At 40.1% G+C, this 15,000-nt stretch overlaps 1 protein-coding gene across 4 annotated transcripts in view; it reads left to right on the forward strand.

Moving 5' to 3' along the window:
• Positions 1-15,000, forward strand: part of LOC311087661 (transcriptional repressor p66-alpha) — a 42,608-nt gene that overhangs the window by 7,016 nt on the left and 20,592 nt on the right. For 2 of the 4 annotated variants that reach the window (XM_084121030.1, XM_084121029.1), the window contains exons 2-6: positions 2,804-2,981; positions 7,397-7,514; positions 7,688-7,819; positions 8,270-8,341; positions 10,379-10,489. In XM_084121030.1, the coding sequence (XP_083977156.1) occupies positions 2,812-2,981; positions 7,397-7,514; positions 7,688-7,819; positions 8,270-8,341; positions 10,379-10,489 (603 nt within the window). In that variant the 5' untranslated portion in view covers positions 2,804-2,811. Of the gene's footprint in view, positions 1-2,803; positions 2,982-5,346; positions 5,469-7,396; positions 7,515-7,687; positions 7,820-8,269; positions 8,342-10,378; positions 10,490-15,000 lie in introns of those variants that run through there. The other 2 variants (XM_084121032.1, XM_084121031.1) reach the window with 2 other exon arrangements.

The following is a 15,000-nucleotide window of genomic DNA, read 5'->3' on the forward strand; positions in this document are numbered from 1 at the left end:
GTGGCAGCAGGTGACCGCTTTAATGAGCGAGTCATTCATTTAAACGATTCATTCAAACGGTGATTTGTTCAAGAATGGGGCAGTTGTTTATGAATGAGTCACTGAATCTGTGACTCAACCGATTCGTTCAAAACGCTGATTCGTTCAGGAATGAGGCAGTTGTTTATGAATGAGTCACTGAATCTGTGACTCAACCGATTCGTTCAAAACGCTGATTCGTTCAGGAATGAGGCAGTTGTTTATGAATGAGTCACTGAATCTGTGACTCAACCGATTCGTTCAAAACGCTGATTCGTTCAGGAATGAGGCAGTTGTTTATGAATGAGTCACTGAATCTGTGACTCAACCGATTCGTTCAAAACGCTGATTCGTTCAGGAATGAGGCAGTTGTTTATGAATGAGTCATTGAATCTGTGACTCAACGGATTCGTTCAAAACGCTGATTCATTCAGGAATGAGGCAGTTGTTTATGAATGAGTCATTGAATCTGTCACTCAACCGATTCGTTCAAAACGCTGATTCGTTCAAGAATGAGGCAGTTGTTTATGAATGAGTCATTGAATCTGTGACTCAACCGATTCGTTCAAAACGCTGATTCGTTCAGGAATGAGGCAGTTGTTTATGAATGAGTCACTGAATCTGTGACTCAACCGATTCGTTCAAAACGCTGATTCGTTCAGGAATGAGGCAGTTGTTTATGAATGAGTCATTGAATCTGTGACTCAACCGATTCGTTCAAAATGCTGATTCGTTCAGGAATGAGGCAGTTGTTTATGAATGAGTCATTGAATCTGTGACTCAACCGATTCGTTCAAAACGCTGATTCGTTCAGGAATGAGGCAGTTGTTTATGAATGAGTCATTGAATCTGTGACTCAACCGATTCGTTCAAAACGCTGATTCGTTCAGGAATGAGGCAGTTGTTTATGAATGAGTCATTGAATCTGTGACTCAACCGATTCGTTCAAAACGCTGATTCGTTCAGGAATGAGGCAGTTGTTTATGAATGAGTCACTGAATCTGTGACTCAACCGATTCGTTCAAAACGCTGATTCGTTCAGGAATGAGGCAGTTGTTTATGAATGAGTCATTGAATCTGTGACTCAACGGATTCATTCAAAACGCTGATTCGTTCAGGAATGAGGCAGTTGTTTATGAATGAGTCATTGAATCTGTCACTCAACCGATTCGTTCAAAACGCTGATTCGTTCAAGAATGAGGCAGTTGTTTATGAATGAGTCATTGAATCTGTGACTCAACCGATTCGTTCAAAACGCTGATTCGTTCAAGAATGAGGCAGTTGTTTATGAATGAGTCATTGAATCTGTGACTCAGCCGATTCGTTCAAAACGCTGATTCGTTCAGGAATGAGGCAGTTGTTTATGAATGAGTCATTGAATCTGTGACTCAACCGATTCGTTCAAAACGCTGATTCGTTCAGGAATGAGGCAGTTGTTTATGAATGAGTCATTGAATCTGTGACTCAACCGATTCGTTCAAAACGCTGATTCGTTCAGGAATGAGGCAGTTGTTTATGAATGAGTCATTGAATCTGTGACTCAACCGATTTGTTCAAAACGCTGATTCGTTCAGGAATGAGGCAGTTGTTTATGAATGAGTCATTGAATCTGTGACTCAACCGATTTGTTCAAAACGCTGACATAATTGTAACTGTTTATTGAACTGTTGTATGAAATCAATGTCACATTTTCAGTCATGGTGTTCAGGAGAACAGCACTCGTCGCGTGGGGTTCTGAACTGCATGTGTTTAAAAATATAAAATCTCCACATTGAATTTTTATCGGCGGTGTGTTGTTAACGGAGTGTGTGTGAGCTGCGCTCATTTGTTTAGATTTCTCAGATACTGATCGCTAGCCTGGTAATACCAAACTCTGCTACTTCGCTTTGCTTCGTAGACAGAGTCTGGCATCCACGGTACAATCAGCGTCTACGTCGTCACGGCTCTCAGCCCGCCCTCTGTTCGTTGATTGGCCGGAGAAAACGGAAAGCTATTACGCTGTCTCAGACTGAATACAGAAGCGAAATGAAATTGAGCGCAAGTAGGAAGTCTGACGTGGTCAGGCTAACTGATCGCAACAATAAATGTAATAAAATCAGAATCATTCTCGTTTTAGTGACTCTCCCTAGTTATGTTTTTGTTGTTATTGCCGTTTTAATCAGGAGACGTGTCCAATTCTCTTTTACTTGTCCCTTCATTAACTCCACTTGTCCCGGACGAGCGTTAATGTCGAGCCCTGCTCAGTCAGGATGATAATACAATTTAGAAGTTGAATGACAGAATCTGATCCCATATCCGACGAGTGAAGGTTCATGATTCTGTCATGAGGAGGATGATGCGTTTCCTGTTGAGGTCATGATGAATTCATCATGATTCAGAGATTTAACAGATGTCACAACTGTCGGCTTCGGCTTTTGTCTCGCTCAGTTGGGGACATTTAATCTAATATTCAACAATATTATTGATCTCCTGCACTGACATCATTATATGAGAACTGAACTGAGCTGGACGATGACATCACGGTTTTCTCCAGAGCGGATATATATATATAAATTAGCTAAATTAATAACTTTTTACAACAAAATGAACCATCACTGAACTTCCTTAAGCTGGACTGATGCTATTTTCTTCTACAAACACAAACTTTGTTGCATTATTTTCCTGTAATCTCTGTAAAGCTGCTTTGAAACAGTCAGTATTGTATAAATGAAGGTGACTTGACTTGATGATGATGGTGTGTTTGTGTGTGTGTGTGTGTGGCGTGTGTGTGTGTGTGTGTGTGCAGCTGAGCTCATGTCTGAGGAGGCGGTGCGACAGACGCGCAGTCAGAAGCGTGCGCTAGAGAAGGAGTCTCTCCCCGAGGACAGCAAGCGACTGAAGCGTGATGAGGAAGACGAGGTGATGAAGGCCTCCATCAAACTGCAGCTCCGGACGGGAGACGAGGCCGTGTGCGAGAGGAACACGTGAGGAACCGTCACGCCTGGGCTTTCGTTAGCGGTGTCCCCTGTGGGGCTTTAGACGGGCGGGGCCGATAGCCTCGGGTCAGGAACACCCAGACCAGAACCTGCTGCGCTTCCACCGTCGAGCCGCAGCGCTTCGCTAACACACACCCGCAACACACTCTCCCGAACAACGTCACACACACACATCATTTCACCAACTAATGGCAGTTTATCAGAAAACTAATCGGAGAAATCACTGGAAAGCGAGATCGCAAAACGAACGTGATAAAAGCGGCCGCTTGCTGGCTTTTTTGTTGGTTACTTAAAGGTTTGAAACCCAAGCATCGATGTTTTACCTCAGCTTTACACTAATCAGTGATGCATTGATCATAATGAATTAACTTGTCAAGATTGCACATTAGTCACACTGAAATAAAGTTATTTCACTGAAAGAAAGACGACACGCGAGACGTACTGACAGATAAAGTAAAAACATGATTGTGATAGCCTATTTGATTTGTCTGATTTCTTCAAGCGAACATATTTACCTCGTTTACTATGGTAATGGTTAGTGCGCATAGTCTTTTGCATCGCGTATAAATATTTCTACCTTGTAGTGTGATCAGAATCCACTCCAAATCACAAACAGAAGGTATCCAAACATGAAAGTGAGTTTTGAGCTAAAATGCTGTTAAAAGTCTTTAGAGGGGGGGTATAATGCCCTTTTCACAAGATGTAGAATAAGTCTCTGATGTTCCCAGAGTGTGTGTGTGAAGTTTCAGCTCAAAATACCCCACAGATATTTTTATATAGCATGTTAAAATTGTCACTTTTTGAGGGTGAGCAAAAACGCACTGTGTGTGTGTGTCCCTTTAAATGCAAATGAGCTGCTGCTCCCGGCACAGGGGGCGGAGCTTCAACAGCTCGTGTCCTTTTACCTGAAGCACTTCCAGCTCTAGATACACATATTATAGATATAGCTCTGAAAGATCTTTACCATAATCACCCCTGAGTGAAGCGCTCCGTTGTTTCGACTCAGTTTAATCTGCAGAAACGGTGAAATGGAGCGATTATGTCCCGCTTTGATGCTTCTGATATGAAGCAAAGGCTCTCGAATTCTGCTGTTATATCACGCAATTCTAACAATAAATGTGGGTTTGACCAGACGAAATCTCTTATATTATACGATCAGGTAGGGCTGCACAATTAATCGAATTTCTAATCGCGATTACGATTATGGATGCCACGATTACGTAATCGTCCAAAGCCGCGATTACAAAAAAAAAAATATTAAAAAAAATTCCACTCTGCGTGCATTTAGAGCATGTAATGAGAGGCAAATCACAACTACTTCAGAAAACCCAGCACAATAGGAATGAACTACCAGGCAGCGACGTATGTGTACGCTGAAATAAAAAGTCTTTCACCTCAGAAAAACGAACGTTCCTGTCATGTCAGCCGTAGGCTACTGTGTTCGTAAGCGCACACTCTTCAATTGCACGCGCAAATGCGGCGACGCGCGCTGTGTATAAAGTGCAAAGGAAACTACGAGCATGCAACGTTGTTACGTTGTAAATTGGTAAGTCACGAAAGTAAAATACCAATAAATCACGTTACTGGTACGTCGTGTGTTAGCTGAGAAGGATTTGCATGCAGGGATGATTTTCATTCTATTCACCAGGAGCAGTTTTCATGTTTCATTAACAGTTCTTGTTAGTATTGTGTATCACCATGGTAACTGTCGTTTTAATATTAACCCCCAAATGCCACTTTATTTTCACAAAAAAAAAAGTTATTTTTTATATAAATGACTGTGGTGGCTCATACCAACATTGTATTTACAAAAGCTAGTTTGGGACTGCTATTTAATAGCTGTAGCATAGACCTAATGTTTATTTCTTAGTAGTCTTTACTATTAGTCATATTCTTACAATTTATGTGTATGTTAAGTAAAGGGGGACAGTGTGTGTGTTCACAATTTTTAAGTAAACATATATAATAATATGCCTATATATATATATATATTCAATGTAAATTGTGATAATCGTAATTAATAATCGCAATTACAATTTCAAGGGAATAATCGACAATTATGATTTTTGTCATAATCGTGCAGCCCTACGATCAGGCCATTTTCAGATGTTTGCGTGTGTGTGTGTGTGTGTGTGAGTGCATGATGGGTAATCTGACTTTCCTCTCGCATCTCGTCAAAAGTTGAAAGTTCTTTTGCAACATTATAAATGTCTTTACTGCCACTTTTGATCAGTTGAATGTGTCCCTGATGAATACGAGTATTAATCTCTGCTTCTCTGAGTCTCTGAGCAACAGTCTGAAGGGCAGCGTGACACTGGAGGTCAGGGTTTAGAGGAGCAGGGGATTCTGGGAAATGTCCACAGCTGATCGATCGCTGATGTGAAGATTCAGTTATTCTACACGAGTCCTCTGTGTGTCACGATGATGATGATGCAGAGTCTGCTTTACTGCCATCAGTGTGGAACAAGAAGTCAAGTGTGTGTGTGTGTGTCTGTTCGTGAGTGTGTGTGTGTGCACGTTTGTGTGAGTGTGTGTGTGTCTGTGCGTGAGGGTGTATGTGTGCATGTCTGTGTGAGTGTGTGTGTGTGTGTCTGTGCGTATATATATATATATATATGTATATATATATATGTGAGTGTGTGTGTCTGTGTGTTTGTGTGCACGTGTGTGTGTGTGTGTCCTGCCACCCCCCCCCCCCCCCACACCACCAATCTTCTCAGTATCTGAACGCTCCTCCACTTCACAAAATGAAGGCCATGTGTCATTAACCGGTTCCAGCCGGCTGGTTGTCATGGTTTCCAGTATGGGAGGGGGAGGGGGAGGGGTGTCACATGACATCAGGGAACATCGGTGGGTCATGTGACGTGTGTTTAGTTGTGTGATTAATGCAGAGGAAGAGTCTGATCTCTCTCTCACACACACACACACACACACACACACACAGCTGGAGTCGCTTGTGGGAAAACACAACCAGTTCAACTGTCAGTCATCAGTCTGAGATCAAAGGAACGTCCATGTGACTGACATCATGTGTTCCGTTAAGCAGACATAATGAACGTGTGTGTGTGTGTGTGTGTTGATTACAATATAAGAATAATATTAGTATCATTTCTGCAAGTTGTGTGTGTCGATCCAAAGTTCGTCATCCTTGCACTCGTCGCTTTAGAAACCGCAGTTCTGGCGTTTGATGATGATGATCATTTGTTGCTGTTCATCAGATATGATTGTTGTAAGTTTATGAGAAGCATTATGTAAAGACTGAAGTCCCAGCATTCCTAGCGCTCCGTCTCGTCTGCTTTCGCTTTCACTTTATCTTCAGCAGTGTGTGTGTGTGTCATGGGCGTCGGAACCATTGTATATGGGTGGGACAAGACCAATGATATTGGACCCACTTACTTTTACCGTCTCTGATTCAGCGCATTTGTCTTTTCATAGACGCTGTCAGTCAAATCCAATTATTAGGGAATTCCCTAATAAATTAAACTCTGCTGAATCGCTACATTATATTTCTCAACGAGCCGCAACTGATGAAAGTAACCGCCCGTTGTACCTTTCCAGTCTAATACTGCGTTGCAAACATCAATAACAGCTTTAAGTTGTCACTGCTGGCAGATGAAGTGAAGTAGAGAGTCTGGTATTACCAGGCTAGATGACCACGGTATTAGCGGGATAATCCACGGATAGCTGTGCATTTAATGCCCGACGTGAAGTGGAGTTTAGTTTACTTCCCAGGTGAAAAAGACGTACTGTTAAATGTATTAAAAATGCATTAAAGTATATTTGTATTGTACTAAAAACATACTCAAGTACATTTTTATATATATTTAATAGTACGTCTTTTTCACCTGGGGTTGTTTTAATTAAAAGGCACCAGAATAGCCTTCATGAAGTGGTATTTACTCCAGTGACATTTTTCTGGGGGAGGACCCACCCACTCTTTTTTTCTTCCGACGCCCATGGTGTGTGTGTGTGTGTGTGTGTGTGTGTGTGTGTGTGTGTGTGTGTGTGTGGCTTACGTGTCCCTCATCAACACACTCGTGAGACAGTGCTTCATGAGCTGATCAAAAGCTAATAATTCATTAAATTCTAGTTAAAACAATCAAAATAAAACACTAAAGATGAATGAATAAATGTGTTCATCTAAAATATTTATTTATTTTAATAAATATTCATATAATATTATGATTATTATTATTATTACATATTAATGTATTATCATTTATTTAATTAAATATTTATTTACCTGCATTTCATGAGGCCAATAACATTCGTTAGACTCGTGACTCGTGACTGGTTGAGTCCAGGGCCTCGTATGAACGATCACACTAGTGGGAACATATCAAAGATTATATCTGGTGTCTGAATGATGTTTGATTTGTGTGTGTGTGTGTGTGTGATGGCAGTGCGATGAAGAGCGCGAGGTCTCCCTCTCCTGATGATGTCATCGTGCTGTCCGACGAGGACCCCAGTCCTCGGGTCCCCGGGAGCCGCTGCAGAGAGCTGGACACGGATCTGCTGATGGTAAACGCCGGACACACTCGTTGCTCATCAGGACTCACTGCAGTATTCACCATACTCACAAACATAATGCATGATGGGATACGCTTAAGTGCCAAACACACAGTCTTTCTATGTATGGGGAACACTGCAGATTCAACTTTTAATTGTATGTTTTCGTGTGTGTGTGTGAGAAGAGGAGTCTTGCAAAGGAGCGCGAGTGTGTCATTAATCAGCTTAAGGAGGAGCTTCGCTTGGAAGAGGCCAAACTCATCCTGCTCAAGAAGATCAGACACAGTCAAACACACAACGACTCCAGCGGACAGAAGGTACACACACACACACACACACACACACACACACACATCCTGCTCAAGAAGATCAGACACAGTCAAACACACAACGACTCCAGCGGACAGAAGGTACACACACACACACACACACACACACACACACACACACTCATCCTGCTCAAGAAGATCAGACACAGTCAAACACACAACGACTCCAGCGGACAGAAGGTACACTCACACACACACTCTCACTCACACACACACTCACACACACACACACACACACACACACACACACTCACACACACACACACACTCATCCTGCTCAAGAAGATCAGAGCCAGCAATCACTGTTATTGTGTTATTATAGTGTTATTAGTCTTATTATAGTGTTATTAGTGTTAGTGTTATTAGTGTTAGTGTTAATATGTGCTGGTGTGTTGCAGTCTGGGTTAAAGATCAGGTTTATTCTGTGTCTCTGATCAGCCGGTGATTTCAGTGTCTGCTGTTCTTCCTCCTCTGTTGAAGAGCTCAACTACTGCTAAAGCTGCACAACCTGTGAGTCCTTCACACACACACACACTCACACACAATCAATCAATCACACACACGCACACGCACACACACATTAGGGATGTGACGGTGAGGATATTTTCCCACTGGTTAAAGGACAACTCCAGTGAAAAATGAACCTAGGGGTAATTAACACATGGTTACCGAGTCGATCGTTCCCTGGGATGCGTTTTCATGAAAATCGAATGTAAAGAGTTTTATCTTTAAAAACAGATTAGCTCATAACAGTAGTATATGGGGAGTAAGTAAAACCAGAGTAAGTAACTACCACTAACAAGACTCAAAATAGCCTCACACTAACACAGTAGCATAATGAGGGTCCCTACATGCAAACCGAAGCATTGAGAACTTTGTAAGTGTACAGACAGTTTAATAAGAAGATACTTTATAAAGACAGAACATTACGCGTTTACAGGCATCATCTTGGAAAACAGTCTCGACTAATCGAGTCACGAACGCCGTGCTACGTTAGATTTCACAAACGTAATTCCCATCAACAAGCTCACTTAGCACGCCGTTCGTGACTCGATTAGTCGAGACTGTTTTCCAAGATGGATCCTGTCTGTAAACGCGATTTACTTTTACTTACTCTGTGCCCTGTTATGAGCTAATCTGTTTTTAAAGATAAAACTCTTTACATTCGATTTTCATGAAAACGCATCCCAGGGAACGATCGACTCGGTAACCATGTGTTAATTACCCCTAGGTTCATTTTTCACTGGAGTTGTCCTTTAATCGGCGCGTGACGACACCGGATAATTTAAAATTCGCTAATTTAAAAGTGAAAGTAAAATGCGCTCGTCCGCACGGACACTGATAGTGGAGCAGAGCGAGCGTTTCCAATGAATTCCTGTGGAAGTGGGATTGAACTAAAAACGCTCGCTCTTCTGCTCGCTCCTCGCCGTGGATGTGCACCGCTATCAATGCCCGCGCGCTTTTTAGTCTCGCTTTCAAATTAGCGCAAATTCGGGGCCGACTGCTCAATAGCCTATTATTCCTGATGGAAAACACAACAGTTCAATGACAGATTCGCTTAAATAGGCGCTTTTACACCAAATACATCTCATCAGCTCATCCCTCTCCTGATTAATGAAACTCCAGTCGCTGATGTTTTCTGCGACTCGTTCAGCTCATGATTTATTGAGCAGACACGTTCAGTTTGTAATTGTAGTGTCTGTTCTCTAACTGAACTAAATTACTTTATTACCAAAAAAACATAATCTAATCGACGGTGCCGCGGTGGGCAAGTGATATAACCGGTGTTGCTTCTGAACACTGGTAACACCGGCAACACTGACTATCATAGCAAGCCTAACACACACACACACACACACACACACACACGCGCTCACTCACTCTCACACACACACACGCTCACTCACTCTCACACACACACACACACACGCGCTTACTCACTCTCACACACACACACGCCCGTGCTCACTCACTCTCACACACACACACACGCTCACTCACTCTCTCTCACACACGTACACACACACACACACACACGCTCACTCACTCTCTCTCACACACACACTCACTCACACACACGCTCACTCACTCTCACACACACACACACACACGCTCACTCACTCTCTCACACACACACACACACACACACACACACACACACACACACACACACACGCTCACTCACTCACTCACACTCACACACACACACACGCTCACTCACTCTCTCTCACACACACACTCACACACACGCTCACTCACTCTCACACACACACACACACAGATGACAATACAGATTGCAACACCAAGGTCCTGTGTTCGATCCACAGGTAATGCATGAACTGATATGATGTATACCATAAATGCAGAGTAAATCTCTTCGGATAAAATGCATAAATGTAAATTGTGGAAGAGTCATAGACGTTTATATGCATATGGCGCTGGTCCAGCGATGATGCATCGAGCTGAAAGTGCTCTGATTAACTCTGAGACTCTGTCCTGGAGCACAACTGTAGTAAAGTGAGTCTGATTGGCTGAATGGTTCATCAGGTGGTTCCCGCTCGGCCTTCTGGGACGGTGGCTCCTCCTCCACTGGTGCGCGGTGGTCATGTGACCAAACACACTCAGGTGATCATGCCTGCGCTGGTCAGAGGAGCTCAGGTGAGTCAGACGGACAGGTGAGGGTGATCCGTACGGCTCGGCACGCGAGGGATTCGCGGATCAACTTTAAGTTTAATCATCATAGAGTTAAAGTTTATCATTTGGATGTGTTTTGTCTTGCCAATTTACACATTTGAACGAAAATCGGGACTCGCACGTTATCTGTGCGCACACACACACTGACAGACAGAGAGAGAGAGAGAGAGAGAGACGTTAAACACTTTTTTTTTAAATGGTCATCACATTTTTATAATTGATAATACTTAATAACAATGGATAATAAATACAATTTTTAGTTCAATATTAATTCCATCATAATTTCAACAATACCACTGAAGCACTAATTTATCATCATCATTCACAAAAATAACATTTGCATTTATACACCAATTTTTAAAGATCAGCATATCATTGTTTATTTTATAAAATTAATTCTTCATTTTAACTCTAGATTCCACCAAAGCTTTGAACAACTCTACTATATTCATTATTTCATCTTCATTTTCAATTTTATATGCTTTTCAAATAGTTAACTTTGCTTGACCAATTAAAAAATTGGAGATGGTGCAGGACTCAATCTGAGACTTAAGATATTTAAACCCAAGCATTAATACTGTGAAAACTTCCAACCAAAGCCTTTGAGAGAGAAAGAGAGAGAGTGTGTGTATGAGAGAGAGAGAGAGAGAGACTTTTTTTTTTGACTTTTAAAACTCTTTTAATCAAACAACTAATTTAAACACATTCTTTACAATTCACCAATTAAACAATAACTCTCCAAGCTCATCTCTTATCACAAGAGCACTTTTCACACTCCACCTCACATCAAAAAAGTGCATGTTATTTGTTAATTTACAGTATGCATATTCCATAACAACCCGGCACTCTACAAGAGTTTTAAACATTCCAAGCAAATCAACATCTTCTCCATCATTCTTACATGTATGGGATTTTAAAATAGACAGTTTTGCCTGTCCCACTAGAAAATTACCAAGTGTACATTGTACTTTCCATTCTTTCCTATACTTCACCCCAAAAATGAACATATTTTTTGTAAACATAAAACCAAGCTTAGTAAATATTTTATCCAACAACTCAAACAAAGGAATTAATCTTGAACAATCACAAAAAAAATGAAAAACAGTATCAAGAATATTGCAAAAAGGGCATGCAGATAAAACCATCTCATTAAATTTTGATACAAAACTATTAGTTGCCACAGCACAATGGAGTACTCTCCACTGGAGGTCCCCAGACCTCTTAGGAATAGGGGGCTTATACAAACACCTCCATGATGGAGTTATTTCCGAAGAAATTAATAGATGTTCTCTCCATTTTGTATCAACACGTCTCTTCAATTGAGTAGAAAACAAGGATTTTACACACATACAATATAATATCTTTTTGTCGACATTATGAAACAATACATCTTCAAATCTTTTCACTAAAGTATCATTTAAATCTTCATCCAGATCAAACATTATGTTAACTCGAAGATCTGGAAAAGTCATAGGCCTTTCATCATTCTCAATAAAATTATTTACATAAATCAAGAAAGACTGAGGAAAAGATTTTTTAAGATCTCCAATTATCCCTTCAACACACCTTTCTGATCGAAGCCCAACTCTATTAGCTATAGATTTAGCCGTATACCATTGACCCTTTGAAAAATCAATTAAATCTTTTACAGTAGCTATTCCTGAGTTTAAAAACTTGTCAATTACTGAACTCAGAATGGAAAAATTCCTTTTAAAGAAAGGATTAAAAAACAATGGTTCTAAAACACCATAATGTTTATCATCATCTCTCAATTTTTTAAACATTTGCCAGGCCTTTAATACAGTTACATAAAAGTTAGAAGAAGAAACACTTGGATTTGGATTTTGGATAGATTTTTCAATTAGGAATAACTGCTTAGTTAATCCAACACCCCCAACACTTTGCAAAACAGACAAACCTACTGCAATCCAGGGTATTTTATCTGAACAATATAATAGCCTTTGTAATGTTTGAAACCTCATTGTCTTAACTCTTGCCTCCAGATTTATAAGTCCTTGACCCCCTTCTACAACTGGGAGATACAAAACTCCAGGAGGAAGCCAATGATAACCATCCCAAAAGAATTTAACAAAGACTTTTTGAATACCAGTCAATAACACTTCAGGGGGATTCAACACTGTAAATCTGTGCCACAACATTGAGGCTGCCAGATTATTAACGATTAAACATCTCCCTCTAAAAGATAACCTCGGGAGAATCCATCTCCACTTCTGTAATTTCCCCACAATTTTATCAAATAATCCTTCCCAATTATTTTTCATGTAAGTATCAGATCCTAAATATACTCCAAGAACTTTAAAACCATCTTTGATCCATTCACATTGTTGTGGAATTTGAGGAGGATCTACATCCCTCCACTCACCTAACAAAAGGGATGTACATTTATCCCAATTGATTCTAGCAGATGTAGCTTTTTGAAAAGTTTTCAAACTAGAAATCAAAGCAGCCATATCATCAATGTTCCTTATGAAAACAGTTATATCATCAGCATAAGCTGTAAGTTTTACAGGTGGGATCTCTGGAAAACCAGGAATACAAAATCCATACAATCGTTTCCTCAAATGTGACAACAAAGGCTCAATAGCAATTGAATATAAAAGTCCTGAAAGAGGGCATCCTTGTCGTATACCTCTTGTTACTGCAAAAGGTCTGGTTAAACAACCATTAATCTTAAGCATACTAGATGTTTCACTATAAAGCAGTTTAATACAAGAGACAAATTGTGGTCCAAAGCCAAAGGCCTTCAGAGTCTTAAATAAATAAAAGTGATCCACTCTGTCAAAAGCTTTTTCTTGATCTAAAGATAAGAGTCCAATATCAATTTGATGTTTTTTTGCAACTGTAATAATATCTCTTAGCAAAAACAAGTTGTCGAAAATTGTCCGCTCAGGGATACAGTATGACTGATCTTCATGAATTATAGTTGTCATACATTTCTTCAACTTATTAGTTATAGCTTTTGACAGTATCTTAAAATCAGTGCACAACAACGACACAGGGCGCCAATTCTTCAAAAGTCCAAGATCTCCTTTCTTAGGGATTAATGTCAACACTGCCCTCCGACAGCTTAGGGGTAAAACACCTTGATTAAAGGACTCCAAAAAAACATCATACAAATCATGTCCAATCACATTCCAAAAGCTTTTAAAAAACTCAGCAGAGAGACCATCCACACCAGAAGATTTGCCACTGTTCAGCTCTTGCACAGCACTTGAAAGCTCATCAAAAGTCAAGAATTCTTCCAATTCCATCTTTTCTTCTTTAGGCAACTGTGGAAGATCTAGAAGAAGTTCTTCAACTGCTACTTCATCACAAAATTCGGACTGATAAAGTTTTTCATAAAAAGAAATAGCAGAAACTATAATTTCTCGTTGATTGGTTATTTCTTTGCCATTAGGAAGTTTCAGTTTGTGAAAAAATTTCTGCTCTTTAGATTTTTTCTCCAGTCCGAAAAAAAAGGCAGTTGGAGCATCCATTTCATTGCACTTCACATATCTTGTTCTGACAAGTGTCTCCTTCTCCTGCTCTTCCAATAAATCCTTCAAAAGACCTTTGTTCTCTTTAATGATTTCCCCTCCTCCCTGATTACGGAGGCTTTGTTGAAGAATTTCTTGCTCTATCATGTTCATCTTCACTTTCAAGTTCTCAGTATTATTTGCTGTGTATTGTTGACAAAAAACCTTTATCTGGACTTTTCCCAGACCCCACCATTGACTTAGAGATGAATAACTACCTCTCTCTTCTCTCCAAGACTTCCACAAAAGACCAAAAGAGTGCACAAAGATTTGATCTTGAAGTAATGTATTATTAAAGTGCCACTGTGACTTATAGGATTTAGGTGACAAGACAGACATAGACATAGAAATATAATGATGATCTGATATAGATGTAGGGGAGATACGATTACTAAAAAATCTTCCTTTATTGCATTCCTCAATATAAAAACGATCCAATCTGGCAGCAGAAACCTGATTTGAATTAATTTTCAGCCAAGTATATTGTTTAACTTGAGGATAAACATCCCTCCACAAATCTACAAGACTATGTCTATTAATTAAAGATTTAAGAACATCTGTTGAACCAAAATGAGGTTCTTCATGATTCCTATCCAATTTATAATCTACCGTACAATTAAAATCACCACCTATAACAACAATCTTATCATCTGAACACTTCAACAATTCTTCAGAAAGTTTCAGAAAAAAATCACAGCGCTCACTTCCTATATTAGGAGCATAGATATTATAAAAAGAAAAACTATTATTGCCTATTATTATATCAGCTCTAAGAAGGCGTCCTGGTATTATTTCTAAGAAAACTGGATTATCTTTAACACGCTTTGAGAATAAAAACGCAACACCAGCACTCACGTTCGTACCATGACTAAGACTAATATTGCCCTCCCATTCATTTATCCAATCTATCTCATTACAGGCATCAGTATGAGTCTCTTG

Source organism: Abramis brama (assembly GCF_963993115.1).
Source record: "Abramis brama genome assembly, chromosome: 7".
NCBI classification, from domain to species: Eukaryota; Metazoa; Chordata; class Actinopteri; order Cypriniformes; family Leuciscidae; genus Abramis; species Abramis brama.